Genomic DNA, 17,873 nt, shown 5'->3' on the forward strand with positions numbered 1-17,873 from the left:
CAATTTTTGATGTTGTCGGGGCCGGGGCGTGAACCGGCGATCTTCGGCTCACAAGCCCACCTCTCTAACCTCTGCGCCACCACTCCCCAAACAGTTATCAAAGAGTAAACAGTTATTGTTTACTCTTTGATATGTTTATCCTGTATAGTTTCTGTTACAGCATCCTGTTGTTTGTGTTGTGTCTGCTTTGCAAAAAAAAGTTCAATAAAAATATAAACACAAAAAAAAAGTGGCCAATAGCCTCCACAGCGCCCACTAGCGCCACCTGCCACTTTTCAAAATACCCTACATTAACCTTAGTTTATCGTAGAAACACGAAATTTGGTACACTTCCCCAATTCCACAAGATGCACAGAAAACCCTCTGGCACCAATGTTGTACGATAAACAGAAAAGGTGGCCATTTTGGAATCCTGACCAAATTTTCACACATATTTGGCGGTTTATAGCCTGCACATTTTTCGTTCAATCCTTTTCAAACTTAGTCATTTTGGTCAAGAGGCATAGGGGACGAAAACTTATCTAAACGGTGCGTTTCTGAGCATGCTGAAGGGGCGGGGCCAGACGAGAGCGTTCACGATGGCGACTGGGTGGAATGGCTGGAGCTCACGAGGTCGCGGTATGGCCAGAGCGGAGTTTTGTTGCGAGGGCCTTCAATGCTGCTTGCAGCTTTAATTGTATTGCTTTTCTGTTTATATTTATTATTTTCCATGAAAAACGAAAAGCTAATAACTCCTACAAGAAAACTGTCTGAGACATGAAACCTTCAGTGATTGATCCACATTCTGTCCCCTGCAAGACTGAATGGTCAAATAATTACATCGCTTAAGCCACGCCCCTGACAACAGGAAGTGTAAAGTTTTACGTTGAACGCCCCAAGCTGACCCCTGTGATCTAATCAGCATGATAGTGTGTCCAGTGACCGAACATGTTGGTGTAACTTGCTTTCCAACACTGACAGTTCTGGGTGGAGCATGTGGGTGGCATGGCATGGCGAAGTAAAACGTAACGCCATCGCAATACTTTGGCTCTAAAATCCATAGATTTCAGCCAAGGTGCCTCAAAATCAGTATGATCGATCATTATCCACCCCTTGAACAGGAATCCATGATAAGTGGCCAATAGCCTCTATAGCGCCCCCTACGTTATACTTACATTTATATCTCGGTAATACATCATACGATCTGCAACAGATTTTTTTGTGCTTGATCAGTGAGCAATTATAGACGCATTTGTATTGTTGTATAACTTTTGACTCAAGTGTGCCCCCTAGATTATTCAAACAGTTATATCTCAGTGACATATCATCTGATATGCACCAGATTTTTGTGCATGATGTGTGAGCACTTGTAGACACATTCTACAGACTTTTTTGTTTTCGTTTAACATTTGACTCGAGTGCGCCCCCTACAATATTCTAGTAGTTATATCTCAGTGATACATCATCTGATCTGAACGGAATTTTTTGTGCTTGATCAGTGAACACCTACAGACACTTTGGTATTGTTGATTCATGACATTACTTAAGGCCCACCCACTCAGAGAATAAACTGTCAGTTATTGAGTGACTCTTCCAGCTTGACCCTGTGTAATTTATAAAAACGAAACTGTAACTGTTGATTACGACACGACGTGTGGAAAAGCATATATGAAGTGCTCGTCAAACGTTTGCAACAAAACAGTAAGTCACAATAACTACTGTCTGGAAAGTCGGATTTCACGTATACTTGTAAGACCTGTTGCTGTAGTAGTACTGAAATGGACAGAAGGCCATGTCAAACATCCAGAAAATGCGCATCGTGGTGAACGTGTGGGGGACTGGCATGACAGCGTTCGCGATGGCGACTGGGTGGAGGGGCTGAAGCTCCTGCGGTAGCAGCATGGCCGGAGCGGTGCTTTGCTGGGAGGGCCTTAAATGGCATTCACACATGCATTTTCGAAGGAAATGCAAATTCTCTAGTTATGTATTGTTTTCTGAAGATGCCGACGTGTTTTACTTGAAAACCTACTTTTTTATAGGTTGGTACCTCTTTAAGAAAAAAAAAAGAGAAAAATGTTTACTTGCTCCATTTTCACTTTTGTTTTTACTAAAAGAGCAACTTTTTATTGTTTTCTGTTTTCTAAAGATGTTAACTTGTTTTACTTTAAGTGTAAGCCTTCAATTCTTTAGGCTTGGCCCTCTTCAATTTAAGAGAAAAAGGCTTATTAGGCTCTGTTTGCACATTTAAGATGTTTTATTCTGAGCTTTCTGTTTTAATCTAAAATAAAGGCCTAAATTTATTTGTCTGGGACTAGTTTTAATCATATAAAAGAGCTAGTTGTTGACTATAAAGTGCAGTTTGTTAACAGTGAAAATGTGAATACGGGTAGGCAAGATCATAAAAGACAAAAGTTGGACTTTTGTTCGGACCTTTTACTAGGAGAAATTTTAGGAACTGGACCTCAAGTGAGTTTTAATTGAATACCACTGTTCTAAACAATGTTTCTAAACTTTAAATGCTCTAAAAGAGCATAGAATGTCATGATTTCAGCTCTCTGCCTCCGGCTGCACTCTCAGCCATGCCCACTTCTCCATTCTGCACAGGGATCACCTAATCTCCATGCAGAGCAGAGATCAGCTGATCAGCTGCAGGAGGAAGCTTCTCCCACAGCTGTGGAATGAATACAGGTGCTAAATCATTTAAAATAATTTATTTTAAAAAAAAAATTCATGCCGACCGTGCGGCTCATCCAGCAATCACCCAATTGTGTATCATGTCCAATCTTACTGTGGTGGATGCTTCTACCACCACCACATCGTGTTAGTATTTATTTAATGGGTACACACTTTAGTTAATATTTGTCTGAATGGTTTACTAACACTTGTTCTTTGTTTTGAGGTGCTGCAAATGCAGATCAGCTGGAGGAGGAAGCCTGGAACATACCACTTTTTCTAAAAGACTGAGGGAAGGGGGAACTTCTATTTGTTAAATTTGGCTTTATTTGTTAAATTTGGCTTTAGTTGGTTAATTTGTCACTTTAGTGTTCACTTATTTGTGCTAAGTTAGTTAGTTTTGTTTTATTTGTTTCAGATGCTGTTTTAGGTAATTTTGCATTTTTTTGTCCCTTTATTATGTTGTTGTGCCTCCCTCATGTGGCAGATTTGGATTATTCCGCCCCTATTTAAGCAGCCCTTTGTTCTTTGTTTAACAGGTCAGTTTGGTTAGTGTTCAGTTGACCTCATTTAAGTTGGGCCCAAATTTGTTATTTTTCTTTTGATTTATTTTTTCATTGAAATTTGAATCTTTAACTATTTTGGAGCTATTAAATAGAAATTTTTGCTGATTTTTGAACACCTTTGTCCTTATTTAAGTCTGGTCCCTCACAGTTGGTGTCAGGAGTGAGATCTTTTTTTTTTAAACAGTTAAGGACATTGGTGTATTCCCCCCCCGGTTTTACAATTTTTGCATTAACTGCCTCTGATTTTTTTTTCTCTGAGAGGAAAAGTTGCCAAAAGATGCCTGGAAGAGAAAGAGGAAGAGGACGAACAAGAGGAGGAGTCAGTTCTGAGCCAGATGAAAAGGAGGCTGTTGAAGAAGGTGGAGCCGTTGGTGGAGTGTTTGACATGGAAGAGGAAGGTAAGCGTGAACCAACACTAGCAGACTTGGCTAAGCTTCTCAGAACCCATATGGGGTAACAGAAGGCCAAGGAGGATTACTGGACCAGAGAAGCTGCTAAGCAAGAGAAGAAATCTGAGGAACTACAAAACAAGTTCAGCTTGTTGAAAAGGGAGACTCAACCCCAAACCACTCCCCCTGCTCCTCAGACCCCTTCACCAGTGCAGCCTACACAACCACCAGATCTTGGAGTAGCAGCTTCATCTCAACACAGTCAATCAGGTGACCTTAATGAACATTCACATGTTTCTTATGCACCTAAATTACAAAAACTTAGAGAAGAAGATGACATTGAACATTTTCTCATTACTTTTGAAAGAATGGCTTCTGCCTGCAGGTGGCCAAGAACTGACTGGGCTTTTCACTTAATACCTCTGCTAACAGGCAAAGCTTGAAGTGCCTTTGTGCACATGGATGTTGATTTGTCTATGAACTATGACCAAGTCAAACTAGCTATTTTGCAGAAGTATGATATTAATAGGGAAGCCTATAGGCAAAGATTCCGCTCACTTCAGGTGGAGCCTGAAGAAACTCCAAAAGAGCTCTACATAAGGCTGAAGGAGCTGTATATCAAATGGGTGCAACCTAATGGTAAAACTGTTGAACAAATCAATGAAATAATAATTCTTGAACAGTATTTGAGAATGTTGTCACCAGAACTACAGGTGTGGATAAGATAACATAATCCAAAGACTGCAAAGGAGGCTGCTGAACTGGATGATGTGTTTGTGGCTGCTAGAAGGAAGAACACCTGGGCTTTTCAAAGCTGGAAAAAGGATGGCCACAATCAACCTCCAGCCCAACAGGTTTCAGGTGTGGATAAGCTCCCTGTAAAAGAGAGATTTGGCTCAAAATTTCAGGGGAAAAAGCCCATTTGTTACTTATACAGGAGGGTCACACCAAACCAGTGTGCCCTCAAAATGCAGTTAAGTTGTCCCAGATGTGTTTTGTGCCCAGGGAAGAGACTCGAAAGGTGGGAGTAATGCAGCCATTAATGGAGACGTCTGTGGAGCTCAACGGTCAGGCACTGAAGGCCCTGATTGATACAGTGAGTACACAGACTTTGGTCCAGCACCGGTATGTTTTACCCCAGTTGGTTTGCACCAGTGAGCACATTCCAGTTTGCTGCGTCCATGGTGACAAAAGAAATTATCCAACTGCAGATGTCTATGTCACTGTGAAAGGGCAAACCTACCTGCTTAATGTGGGGGAAGTAGATAACTTACCATTTCCAGTAATTCTCGGCAATGACCTACCAGTGCTTATAGACCTGTTACAGTCTCCTCAGTGTAATATTGCTCTAACTCGGGGCCCAAGCAAAGCAATCTGAAGAAATTGTCCCTGACCTTAGTACTTTGCCATTTCACAATGTGGAACTTTCCACAGGTGAAACAAAAGACAGGAAGTCCAAAAGACTGGAGAAGAGGGAAGTTTCAAGGGATAGTGGTAGTTCCCTCCTGACACACCACAGCCTGAAATACTCAAATATTTCAAAATCCCGGGTGATGTATTAGAGTTGCAGCACCAGGATTTAGATCTTGTGAAGTATTTCAAAGAAACCAAAGTAAACAAAAGTGATTTTTGCATCACAATGTAATTCTTTACAGACAACATGGGTCAGTTAAACAGCTGGTGGTTCCCACAGCAGTTGGAGAAACTGATTTGAAGTTGGGCCATTCGATTCCCTGGGCTGGCCATCTGGGGAAGCATAAGACCTTAGCCCGTATAAAACGCAGTTTGTTTTTTTTGGCCTGGCTTGCACAAAGATGTTGTACAGTTTTGCGGGAGCTATCCAGAATGTCAAATTACATCAGCCAGACTCCCCAACAAAGCTCCTCTACAACCCCTTCCAGTCCTGAGCACACCATTTCAACACTTGGGTATGGACATAGTGGGACCAGTGGAAAGGAGTAAAGGAGGTAACCGGTTTATGCTAGTGATTGTGGATTATGCAACTAAATACCTAGAAGTCTTCCCCCTGAATGTTGTCAAAGCAAAGAATGTTACATTCTGTTTGGTGCAATTTTTTTTCTAGGGTTGGCTTTCCTAAGGAAATACTAACTGATCAGGGCACTAATTTCATGTCCAAACTGCTTAAGGATGTGTATCAGTTGCTGGGAATTAAAGGACTGAGAACAACACCTTATCATCCACAAACAGATGGCCTCACTGAAAGGTTTAATCAAATACTTAAACAAATGCTACGGAAATTTGTGAATGAAACAGGCTCCGACTGGGACCAATGGCTCCCATATATTCTGTTTGCATATCGAGAAGTTCCACAGGCCTCCACTGGGTTTCCTCCGTTCCGAGTTATTATTTGGTTACGAAGTGAGGGGCCCTCTGACAATTCTGAAGGAACTATGGGAGTGGGGGGGAAAACTAACAAAACCTGTAAATGTTGTATCTTATGTGCTCCAGATGAGGGAGAAGCTGGAGAAGATGACAATCCTGGCTCAGGGGCACCTGAAGACGTCTCAATGCAAACAGAAGATCTAGTATGACTCTACAGCCCGGGAGCGGGGGTTCAAGCCGGGCCAGAAAGTACTTGTTATGTTGCCTTCAGAGGAAAACAAGCTGCTGGCCAAGTAGCAAGGACCTTATGAGGTACTAGGGAAATTGGGACCAACGACATACAAAGTCTCTGTTCCAGGTAAAAGCCGCTCTACTCAGATTCTCCATGTGAACCTGCTTAAAGAGTGGGTGTCCCGGGACCAAGAAAAACCTACCTCCTTCTACGTTCGGAGTACAGAGGACGAGGAATCTGAGGAGCAATATTTCTCTATTCCATCAGCCTCCAAGCCTAGCTTGGATCATCTCTTAGAAGACCAACAGTCAGAGGTGAGGGCTGTCTGTCCATTGAATGTGTTCCAGGAGAATCCAGGTTACAGAATGTGATAATGCATGACATTACTTTAAAAGAAGATGTTGTTCCAAAACGAATAAGCTATCGCATACCTGAGAGACTTCTGGAACCACTTAAAAAGGAAGTTGAGTTGATGCTTTCCCTTAAGATTATTGAGGCATCACAGAGCGAGTGGTGTAATCCAATTGTCCTTGTCCCTAAAAAAGATGGAACAATAAGGTTTTGCATGGACTTCCGCTACCTCAATTCAGTCTCAAAGTTTGATTCCTATCCAACTCCACGCATTGATGATCTTATTGAGAAACTAGGCAAAGCAAAATTATTTCACCACCGTTGACCTGTCCAAAGGCTATTGGCAAGTGCCGCTCTACCTCATGTCCAAGGAGCTGACGGCGTTCAGAACATCATGGGGCCTTTACCACTTTACAGTGATGCCGTTTGGACTGCATGGGGCTCATGCCACATTCCAGCGCCTAATGGATAAGGTACTCGATGGTCTTTCACATTTTGCCTCTGCATATCTGGATAACATCATTGTTTACAGCAACTGTTGGGATGAACACCTGCAACATCTGAAAGTGATCTTTGAGTGTCTCCAGAAAGCAAGATTGACAGTGAATTCAATTCAATTCAAAAATACTTTATTAATCCCAGAGGGAAATTAAATGTTGTAGCTCATTTTCCTTGTTTCATAAAAGAGTTGTTCTAGATGTTAATGGTTGTGGGCGGGAAGGATCTCTTGTGATGGTCCGTCTTATAGCAGATCTGAAAAAAACTGGCCACAGATGTTGATCCGTTTACTTGCACTTGGTTGGCCTCCTGGGCTTCAGGATCACCTGAATGTTGGGCAGAAATCCTCCCAGGGCAATGGCCACTCTTCCCAGCAGCTTGTTGAGCTCCTCATCGCTGCGGACAGCCAACTGTAGGTGCTGATGGATGATCCTGTCCTTCCGCTATCATGAGCTGTCTTTCCTGCTAGTTCCAGGATCTCAGTGGTCAGGCACTCGAGCACAGCTGGCAGGTAGATGAAAACGCGTCCACAGAACATCCTTTTCAACTCATTTCAAATTTAGGGCTGTAGTTGAGATTTTACTTGAGCTTTGAGATATTAATCAGCTGCTGTTGGTTGTAGAAACTGCCTTGTTGCCATGGTTACGCATCATAACAAATGTCCAAAACTAAAAAAGTTTCAGTAAAAATCCTTCCAGCTGCACAGCATCCGATACCAGAGGAAACAATCATCCAAAAAATGTGATTAACATCCAGAAAAAGAGGAATTAAAGTTTCCAAAAGCAAAATCTCAGAATGAAAGTAACAGAGCTCCTCCAACATGCAGCCACCTTGAGCGGCGCAATTGTGAATCCAGCCAAGTGTGCCATAACAAAAAGGAAAGCGGAGTACCTGGGCTTTGTCATCAGAGGAGGATTGGTGAAGCCACAAATTGAAAAGATTGAGGACATCCAATCTTGCCCTTTTCCCCAGACAAGAAAACAACTTAAATCCTTCCTAGGTATGTCTGGTTGGTGCCACAGATTTATCCCTAATTACTCTGCCAGAGCTTCTCTGCTTACAGACATGACCAGTCTTCGGGGCCCAAATGTACTACTGTGGTCTGAAGAAGCTAAAGAAGCATTCAGAGACATTCAGCAGGCCTTAAGTGAAGATCCTGTGCTTCACTGCCCTGACTTCCAGCAGGAGTTTGTTTTGCAAACTGATGCATCAGATAAAGGTCTGGGTGCTGTGTTGCTTCAGGGTTCTCCAAATGATCGCCATCCAATCATCTTCATCCGCCGTAAACTTTTCCCCAGAGAAACCCATTATTCCACTATAAAAAAAAAAAAAAAAAAAAAAAAAAAAATGCCTGGCAATTAAGTGGGCTCTGGATTCCTTACGCCATTACCTCCTGGGAAGGAAGTTTGTATTAGAAACTGACCATAAAGCTTTAAAATGGCTGGAGAGAATGAAAGACACAAATGGTCAAATAACCCGCTGGTACCTGGCCATGCAACCCTACAAGTTTGCGGTGCATCACATCCCTGGCTGGCAGAATGCTACCGCTGGCTACTTGTCCTGCTGTGCCAGCGAGCCTTCAGAGGAGGGGTGGAGTGTGTGGTGGATGCTTCTACTACCACCACATCGTGTTAGTATTTATTTAATGGGTACACACTTTAGTTAATATTTGTCTGAATGGTTTACTAACACTTGTTCTTTGTTTTGAGGTGCTGCAAATGCAGATCAGCTGGAGGCGGAAGCCTGGAACATACCACTTTTTCTAAGACTGAGGGAAGGGGAAACTTCTATTTGTTAAATTTGGCTTTATTTGTTAAATTTGGCTTTAGTTGGTTAATTTGGCTTTAGTTGGTTAATTTGTCACTTTAGTGTTCACTTATTTGTGCTAAGTTAGTTAGTTTTGTTTTATTTGTTTCAGATGCTGTTTTAGGTAATTTTGCATTTTTTTGTCCCTTATGTTGTTGTGCCTCCCTCATGTGGCAGATTTGGATTACTCCGCCCCTATTTAAGCAGCCCTTTGTTCTTTGTTTAACAGGTCAGTTTGGTTAGTGTTCAGTTGACCTCATTTAAGTTGGCCCCAAATTTGTTTCTTTTGATATATTTTTTCATTGAAATTTGAATCTTTAACTATTTTGGAGCTATTAAATAGAAATTTTTGCTGATTTTTGAACACCTTTGTCCTTATTTAAGTCTGGTCCCTCACACTTACTTTGAAAAACCGTGATGGAGCGAGTCCACAAAAACGAACCGCAAAGTAGCAAGGGACTACTGTATTTGTGTATGTTACCAGTATGCATTTAATAAAAAAAAAAAAAAAAAAAAAAAAATCTGTGTAAATTTCTCATGTTACAATATGTACACCCTTGGCTTATAGACAAGCATGGCCAATATATGTACAAAATTATTATTTTTATTTAGTGGGCGCTACTTATATTCAGGTGCGCTCAATGGTCCGGAAATTACGATAAATGCAAAGTTGCTGTGCATCAGTCTTCCATTGGCATTTAATCTTTTTGTTGTAGTGTTGTTTAAACTGGCGACCTGGTGATCACACAGATCATGTCACTTCATCACATTACTGAGTCCTAAAGCTGGCTTACCTTTACACCAGTGTTGCCAGATGTCCCGAAGGTAAACGCCCACCTTCGGGACAAATTGAGGTCGCCGATTGGTCATTTGCTGACATGCCTACCGAATTGATTGACAAGTCAAAAAAAAAAAAAAAGAGCGCTGGCAGCCTCAGCCACAGCGGTGTTCTGCGTTTATATGTTGTTAATAAAAAGATCTAAAAAAAACGACAAAAAAAAAAAAACAGGGAGCACTGACTTTGCGCAACCCACACATCAGACCAACACACCAGGAAATCTCCAGACCCTCCCGCAGCCACGCTGGACCTGAGTTAAATTCGCTTGACAAATTCCTTCATTTCTTACCATTTCAGTCATTGCATCAACGGAGGAGGAAGAGATCACTTGCCTCTTGGCAAAAACAAAAGAAAAAGCCAGATTAGAGATGAAGGGGAATTTAATACATTGGTGTCGCATACAAAACAGTCTGTCGCTGGGCAGTTTATTGTGCGACACCGCGTACGCGGTCGTAAAAATTGAGCGTTGCACGGACATGCCCTGAGGGTTACGCTCGTACCTCTGCGTACGTACGTGCGTACCTCTGCGTATGGACGTACGCAGCAGTATACTGGGGGCTTAAGGTGTAAATGAATAACATTTGAAAAAACGGTATTACATTTGAAAAATGGAAAATAAAATCAACAAAATCACAACATTTGAAAAAACAGAATTTCATTAAGCCAAAGCAGAAGTGGCCAGAATCACATTAGAAAAAACAGAATTACATTTGAAAAAATGGAATTACATTAAGCCAAAGCGGAAGTGGCCCGAATCACATTAGAAAAAAACGAATTACATTTGAAAAAACAGAAACACATTAGAAAAAACAGAATTACATTTGAAAAAACAGAGTTACATTAAGCTGAAGCGGAAGTGGCCAATGCGGAAGTGGCCCGAATCACATTAGAAAAAAACAGAATTACATTTGAAAAAAAAAAAGACATTTTAAAAAACAGAATTACAAGCCAAACGGGAAGTTTATTTTTTTTTAACTGTATTAACAACATAAAACCGAACAATATACAGTACACACAACAGAGATGTGTGTACTGTATATTCTAAAAAAGTTGTCAGGTCCTCTGGATGTTCAAAAAACAACAACAAAAAATAAATAAAATCGTAGAAACGTTTCATCTTTCATCTGAAAGTCTTCTTCAGTCTGACGAGCTGTATTCAGCTCAGTCTTATAAATATCACCTTCTCATAGTGGGTCAACCAGTTTGTTGTTGACATTCAAAACTAGTTGTTCACATAATCAAGGAGGACCATTAGCCTAACAATGGATCGTTAGCACCCTGATGGCTGTTTGCTATCCACAGGGGGCTGAGTGATACTAGCAATAACAGCATTGTAAGAGGGGGACACAGTTGAACACGTAGGCCTCCAGAGGACCTGACTTAACTTTTTTAGATTGTTCTACCTGGATTATTGAGCATGCATCAGGATGTACTGTATATTGTTATGTGGTTTGGTTTTATGCTGTTAATAAAGTAAAAAAAAAAACCTTCCTATTTGGCTTAATGTAATTCAGTTTTTTCTAATGTCATTCTGTTTTTTTCTAATGTGATTCTGTTTTTTCAAATGTAATTCTGTTTTTTCAAATGTAATTCTGTTTTTTCAAATGTAATTCTGTTTTTTCTAATGTGATTCCGGCCACTTTCGCTTTGGCTTAATGTAATTCTGTTTTTTCAAATGTAATTCTGTTTTTTTCTAATGTTGTTGTGATTTTGTTATTTTTGTTGTGTTTTTACAAATGTAATTCCGTTTTTACAAATGTTGTTCATTTACACCTTAGGGCCACCGTACATTACACATAAACAAGAGCAAAATTATGCTAAACACTTTGAATAACATACTTTTAAGCTCTGATAAAAAAAAAAAAAACATTTTGCATATGTAACAAATATGTCAAATCATATTTTTTCTACATATTTTTAAAAATAGTAAATAGTAAATGGACTGTACTTATATAGCGCCTTTCTATCTTATCAAGATACTCAAAGCACTATACAACACAATCTGTGCCTCATTTACCCATTCATACAGCACTCTACTAGATCTCTACAAAGTTAATTGAACAAATCTTTCTAAAGAGAATAATCAGTGCTTTAGAGCACATTCATACACCGATGGGACACAGATCGGAGGCATTGAGGGGTTCGGTGTCTTGCCCAGGGGCACTTTGGCATGTGACTGCTGGTGGATTTGAACCCCCAACTCTTACATTCTAATCACTCAGCCATAGCCACAAGACAACCTGATAACTGCTTGTGAGTGGAGCCCCCTAGTGGTCAGCCACAGTATGAGTGTTTGTTTGGGTGTGCGCTTATCGCCTCGCCAACTTGGACAGGAGCGATAAACAGGAAACGGGGGCGTGGAAGAGACAAACTACCTACTACCGCTCGTCTTTTGCTTTATTGTGCAGAGCTGGGAGATAATCAACTAATTTCACTCGGAAAGAAAGTCAAGCCCAAATAAGCAACTTCACATTCAAAACAAGCTCAAAAAACTGCAACCCACAACTCAAAGGATTTGCAAGTGACTTTTGAAAAAAGTAAGCCCAAAGTCACTTATAATAAGCATACTTGGCAACGCTGCTTTACACAGGGCAAATTCCACACCTCTTTACAGCATATAGGACATCAAGTGTGGGCTGGCTTCTTCCCTCCCCCCACTACCTCAGCCCATTCATAAATCACACTGAGGCAGCCAAAAGGTATCTAAATCTAGACAAATTGTTTTGTGAAAGTGCCTAATGGCCCTCATACTTACTGTTGTGGATGAGTAGATGGCGTTGTAGTGAAAAGGGGGTGCGGAACAGTGCCTTGCACTCCTCACACTGAAAAGGCCTTTCCTCTGAGTGAGTCTGCAAAGAAGAGTTGAGTAGCATCAGTATGTTTATTTATTCATTCTAGGAGGCTCAAAGATTTCATATGAGTAGTTCGTGCTTAATAGAAGTACTAGCTAATTTGCTTTGCTAGCTTGATGAAGATGAGCAGTTTAAGGGGATTTAAGTTCAAAATGCTCATGTTTGTTTGACCCTCCCTACACCCTTCCAGCAACAACACCTGCCTATCTATCTGAATGACACCATAAACCCCAAAGTAAACATGACGAACCCTGGGGGGGGCTGGAAAAAGCAAGGGACCCCACAGATAACATGCTGGTGAAGATGATCTGAACTTTTTGGACTGTTTGGTTCAGATGGAAAGAGAGGACAGCCTCATCATTGAAGTTTACAGAAAACCAACCCACACAGACCAGTATCTTCTGTTTGACTCCCACCATCCACTGGAACACAAACTCTCTGTCATCAGAACTTTACAGCATCGGGCCGAACGCATCCCCAAGAAGACAGAAGGGAAGGAAAAGGAACAGAAACACATCCAAGAAGCTCTCCAAACATGTGGATATCCTAACTGGGCTTTTGTCAAGTTAGCAAGGAAATCTACAAAACACACTAATAAACAGAAAAAGGAGAACAACAGAGGTAAAAACATTGTCATCCCTTATGTTGCTGGAGTATCAGAGAAATTCAGAAGGATTTTCAACAAACACAACATCCCAGTACATTTCAAACCCAGCAGGACTCTCAGACAGAGGCTGGTCCACTCTAAGGACAAAACACCCATACACAAACAGAGTGGTGTAGTGTATGCGGTCCAGTGCAGCGAGGACTGTCCAGACCTCTACATTGGAGAAACTAAACAGCCTCTTCACAGAAGCATGGCTCAACACAGGAGAACCAGCTCCACAGGACAAGACTCAGCTGTTCACCTCCACCTCACAGATAAGGGACACTCTTTTGAGGACCAAAATGTGCACATTTTGGACCGAGAACACAGATGGTTTGAGAGGGGGGTGAAGGAAGCAATTATGTTAAAAGAGAAAAACCATCTCTTAACAGAGGAGGAGGCCTCAGATTTCCACTTTCAAAAACCTATAATGCAACTTTAAGACTGATTCCCAGCCAGTTTTCACACCTGATGGGAACAGAGGGGCCTCATCTGTGAATTAGAGTAACAAAGACCTTAAGAAACTCCTATTGTTAAGATGTTGAGGTGTGAATTGTCAAATCTACATATGTATGTGTATCTTATCTCACTCAGCCTTATAACCTGAACCCCTCACTCACTGCTCTTTGAATTGAGAAAGCTCCTCGGATGAGAAGCGAAACGTCTTGTCACAAATAAAGTCCAGTTGTTTTTGTAATGAACATTTTTGAACTCACAGATAACAGTCACCAATGAGACCCTGATTTCTTACAATCCAACTAATAACCAGCTTTAAAGAGACAGGACACGTTTTCAGAAACAAAAAAAACTTACATAATTACTATTTTTATCTCTTTTTGTTCACAAAATCATTTAGATTCTACTTTTTCTCACCTTCTTGTGATTCTTGTAGACGTTGCGGTGAGCAAACTCTTTCCCACACAGCTTACATTTGTACGGTTTATCCTCACTGTGGATGATCTTATGAGCTGTCACCTGGTCCAAGCGTTTGAATGATCGACTGCAGATCTCACAGGTGTAAGGTCTCTTCTCTGATAAGTGACAGATTGAGAAAATACATAATTCCAGACTGAGGTTAAGTATCAAGAAGCCAGTTATTTGTTGTGGTATTTTCTAACCGGAGTGTGTGATCATATGGCGTTTCAGCTGATTGGTAGAGATGAATTTTTTGTCGCATGCGTGGCATTCAAATATTTCATGTATCTGAAACACAAAAGTAAAGTTAAGAAAGATGTTTGTTTTAATTTAAGATTCAAGGATAACAGCCTGCAATGGTCAGGAAAATCATGCCAAATCTCATTAAATTGATGTCAATACACAAAAACAAAATTAAAGTGATGATCTGCTTCAGTGCATACATCCAATAATAGTAACATCTAGTAGTTCCAACAGCTACAATAGCTTATGCTAATATATCGCAACCCCTTCTGTCAGAGTTGCATCTGTACAAGATTGGTCAATTATGCCCCTTTTCCACTGTCACGGCGTGGGTCAAATATTTCCGGCTCGACCCGTGTTTGAGGTCTTTTCCATAGTACTTGGGACTGGCTCACCTCCCAGAATTCTGGCTCGGCTTCTCAAGGGGTCCAAGCGACCCGAGCCGTGATGTCAGAAACACTGTCGGTCACTGATTGGTCGGGGGGGGGGGGGGTGTCTCTAGAGTCTTTCTAAACAACCTGATCTGCCATTTTTCTCTACCGCCCGCCATTAGTGATAACTCGAGGAGCGTATCTTGTACGTATTTTGAAGATATATAAAAAAAAAACTATAATCCGTCCTGCTCACAGCCATCAGCGTCTATGACAACTCTTTTTTGAAACCAGGATGATGAGTTACCACAACATATAATTTCCCTCTGGGATTAATAAAGTATTTTTGAATTGAATTGAATGGAGATGGAGCGATTGGAGGGTGGTTTTGACACAGCCACTACTCTACTTGAATCAATTATAGAAGATGGTGAGTGTTTTCTAACTTTAAACATATTTTAAGTTACTCATCCCATCGGTTCTGAACATATTTTTAACAAACAAAAGAGGCTGACGCCATAATAGGACAACATCGGCACTATGATGCTAGGCTAATTTGCATAAATGCTAACTGTCCTCTGTTCCCATTTCTCACTGTATTTTATCCTGAACGTATTTCAGCCTGTGACAGTTCATCTCTAAACTCCACAATAAACCCTCCAAGCCTCCCAGTTTCTGCCCCTGTTCCATCACCAGAGTCTACACCTGACAGATCTCCATCGCAGGCTTGCAGCCCACCTGCACCTCACAGAGCAGCACAACGCTGCAGCCTTCTGTGCTTGGTAAGAACAGATGCAACATGTTCCACATCACTTTATTCATGCCAATAAGGACTTGTTTTTTTTTTTTTTTTTTAAGTAAAAAATTAAATGTTAAATAAATACTCAATACACACCACATGTTGAACATGTGGTGGGATGAAATTATGTACACAGGGTCCCAGTTAGAGAAAACAATAAAATGAAAAAGAAAAACAGTAATAAGATCTAAGATATGAACTAAGAAAAATATAAACTAAAAAACATCTACTAAAAATACACTAAGCACTAATAGCATTAAACAATCAAAACAATACGTCAAACAGCAACACGAACTTGAGTTTGTGCAGCCTTATGAATATTTAACCAGGATAATCACTGTGAAAAATCACATAATGTTGCTGCTGATCTGTTTCATGTTGCTGCTGATCTGTTTCATGTTGCTGTGTTCATTTGTGCTCATCTGTTCACACAGACTCATGTCCATGCTCGGCGTATTGTGTTTATTGTTTTTATGCTATTAGTGCTTAGCATATTTTTAGTTGATTTTTTTTTTATTCATATCTTAGATCTTATTACTGTTTTTCTTTTACATTTTATTGTTGGATGTAATTGGGACCATGTGTACATAATTTTGATCCACCACGTGGTGCGAATGACAAAGAATATCTGTATCTGTATAATACTTTCTGATTCATATATCCATTGTTATTGTTATATTATTTTCATTATTTTTAAATCAGTTTATTTTTCATTTTCTTATTTTATCAGTTTATTATTATTAATATAGCTATTATAGCTGTTAGCTGCACCTTTCTTTGTTTTGTGCATTTATTCAAAAACAGTGTGTAGCTTGAATTAACCACCTTTTTCTTCTTTCTAGGCAAGAGAAAGAGAAGAGTCCAGTAAAGAAAAGTCTTATTTAGTCACTGAATGAACATGAAGAACTGAACTGGACACAGTGGGAGCAACACTTGCATCTTCTTCTGGATGAAGCCCATGAGGAAAGGGATAGACAGATAGACAATCATTAGTTGGATGCAGTATTTTTTATTTTTGTACATTTTTCCCTTGTTACTTTTCCTATTAAACAATTTTTTTTCTTAAGTGGTGTCCTTGAACATTAAATTTCCTAAACAAATTTTACAATGATAGTGCGTATAGTGTTTGTTTAAATTCATACTGGAAGTTGAGAAAAATTTCCAATTGCATTTGATCTTTAATGAATCCTAAGAAAAGATTACCAGGATCTGCTCAACTGTTATTATATTATAATTTTTTTGTTTCTAGGATGAAGTGAGACAAAAACAGTCAAAAATTCAGAAAGGACAGTTATCAGTTATCGGCCATACAACTGTGGCCCGAGAGATTCAGCTGAAAGCCCTGGTACAACTTTTATTTGAGCCTGAAGAGATTTGAACAGCTGATCTGATGCAAACAGGCAGGTGTTCAACTGAACTGACCACTCCTGCTGTGTTTGATGATCTCCTTTGCCATCCATCCATCCATCCATCCATTATCTTCTGCTTCCGGGTCATGGGGGGAGCAGCTTTACCAGGGCCATTATCCATCCATCCATCATCCATCCATTATCTTCTGCTTCTGGGTCACGGGGGCAGCAGCTTTACCAGGGCGGCACAGATATCAACAGCCACCTCTTCAACTCTTCTAAGAGGACCCCAAGGCATTTGCAGACCAGCTGACTATTTAATAAGTAATATCCTGATGCATGCTCAATAATCCTGGTAGAAAATTCTAAAAAAGTTAAGTCTGGTCCTCTGGACATTCAAAAAAAATAAAACAAACAATTTTTACAATAAATAAACATATAAACAATAACTGTTTTTTGATTGTTTTGCTTTTAGAATGTCCAGAGGACCAGATTTAACTTTTTTAGATTAATAAGTAATACATTTATGTTTTTAAATTTAATCAAAGACAAACCTTTAAAATTTAAGGACAAAATTTAATCTAATTGTTTTCAAGTCTGTAGCTTGTTGTAAAAGCAGTTTCAAAGATTACAGCACAGTGTGATGTTTTGCAATTTTAACATGAACCTTGTGCATATCTGTAAATAATAAAAGTGAAGATATTTTTAATACATGTTTACTGTAAAAATCTATACTAAAATGGAAAATACATGGATTTAAAGCAGGCAGGGAAGGCAGTAAGGTAGGATTATGAATTAGATTTAAAAGTTACTGCTCGTGAGGAGGTAGCACGGTGGCGCAACTGGTAGAGCTGCTGCCTCTCAGCGAGCAGGTCCCTGGTTCAAACCCCGGTCCAGGGGCCTTCTGGGTGGAGTTTGCATGTTCTCTCCGTGCATGCGCGGGTTTTCTCCGGGTGCTCCGGTTTCCTCCCACAGACCAAAAACATGCATGTTAGGCTGATTGGTAACTCTAAATTGTCCCTA

The 17,873-nt window shown here is 40.3% G+C and overlaps 1 protein-coding gene across 1 annotated transcript in view; it reads right to left on the minus strand.

Moving 5' to 3' along the window:
- The window catches only part of prdm5 (PR domain containing 5), a 143,279-nt gene that overhangs the window by 79,891 nt on the left and 45,515 nt on the right, over nt 1–17,873 (minus strand). Inside the window, exons 9-11 of the mRNA XM_037698353.1 lie at nt 14,292–14,376; nt 14,047–14,204; nt 12,431–12,524 (exon numbers count right to left, since the gene is read on the minus strand). Coding sequence (XP_037554281.1) covers nt 12,431–12,524; nt 14,047–14,204; nt 14,292–14,376 — 337 coding nt within the window. The remainder of the gene's footprint in view (nt 1–12,430; nt 12,525–14,046; nt 14,205–14,291; nt 14,377–17,873) is intronic.

This window comes from Nematolebias whitei, chromosome 3, assembly GCF_014905685.2.
Source record: "Nematolebias whitei isolate Nwh7 chromosome 3, NemWhi1, whole genome shotgun sequence".
In the NCBI taxonomy this organism is placed as follows: domain Eukaryota; kingdom Metazoa; phylum Chordata; class Actinopteri; order Cyprinodontiformes; family Rivulidae; genus Nematolebias; species Nematolebias whitei.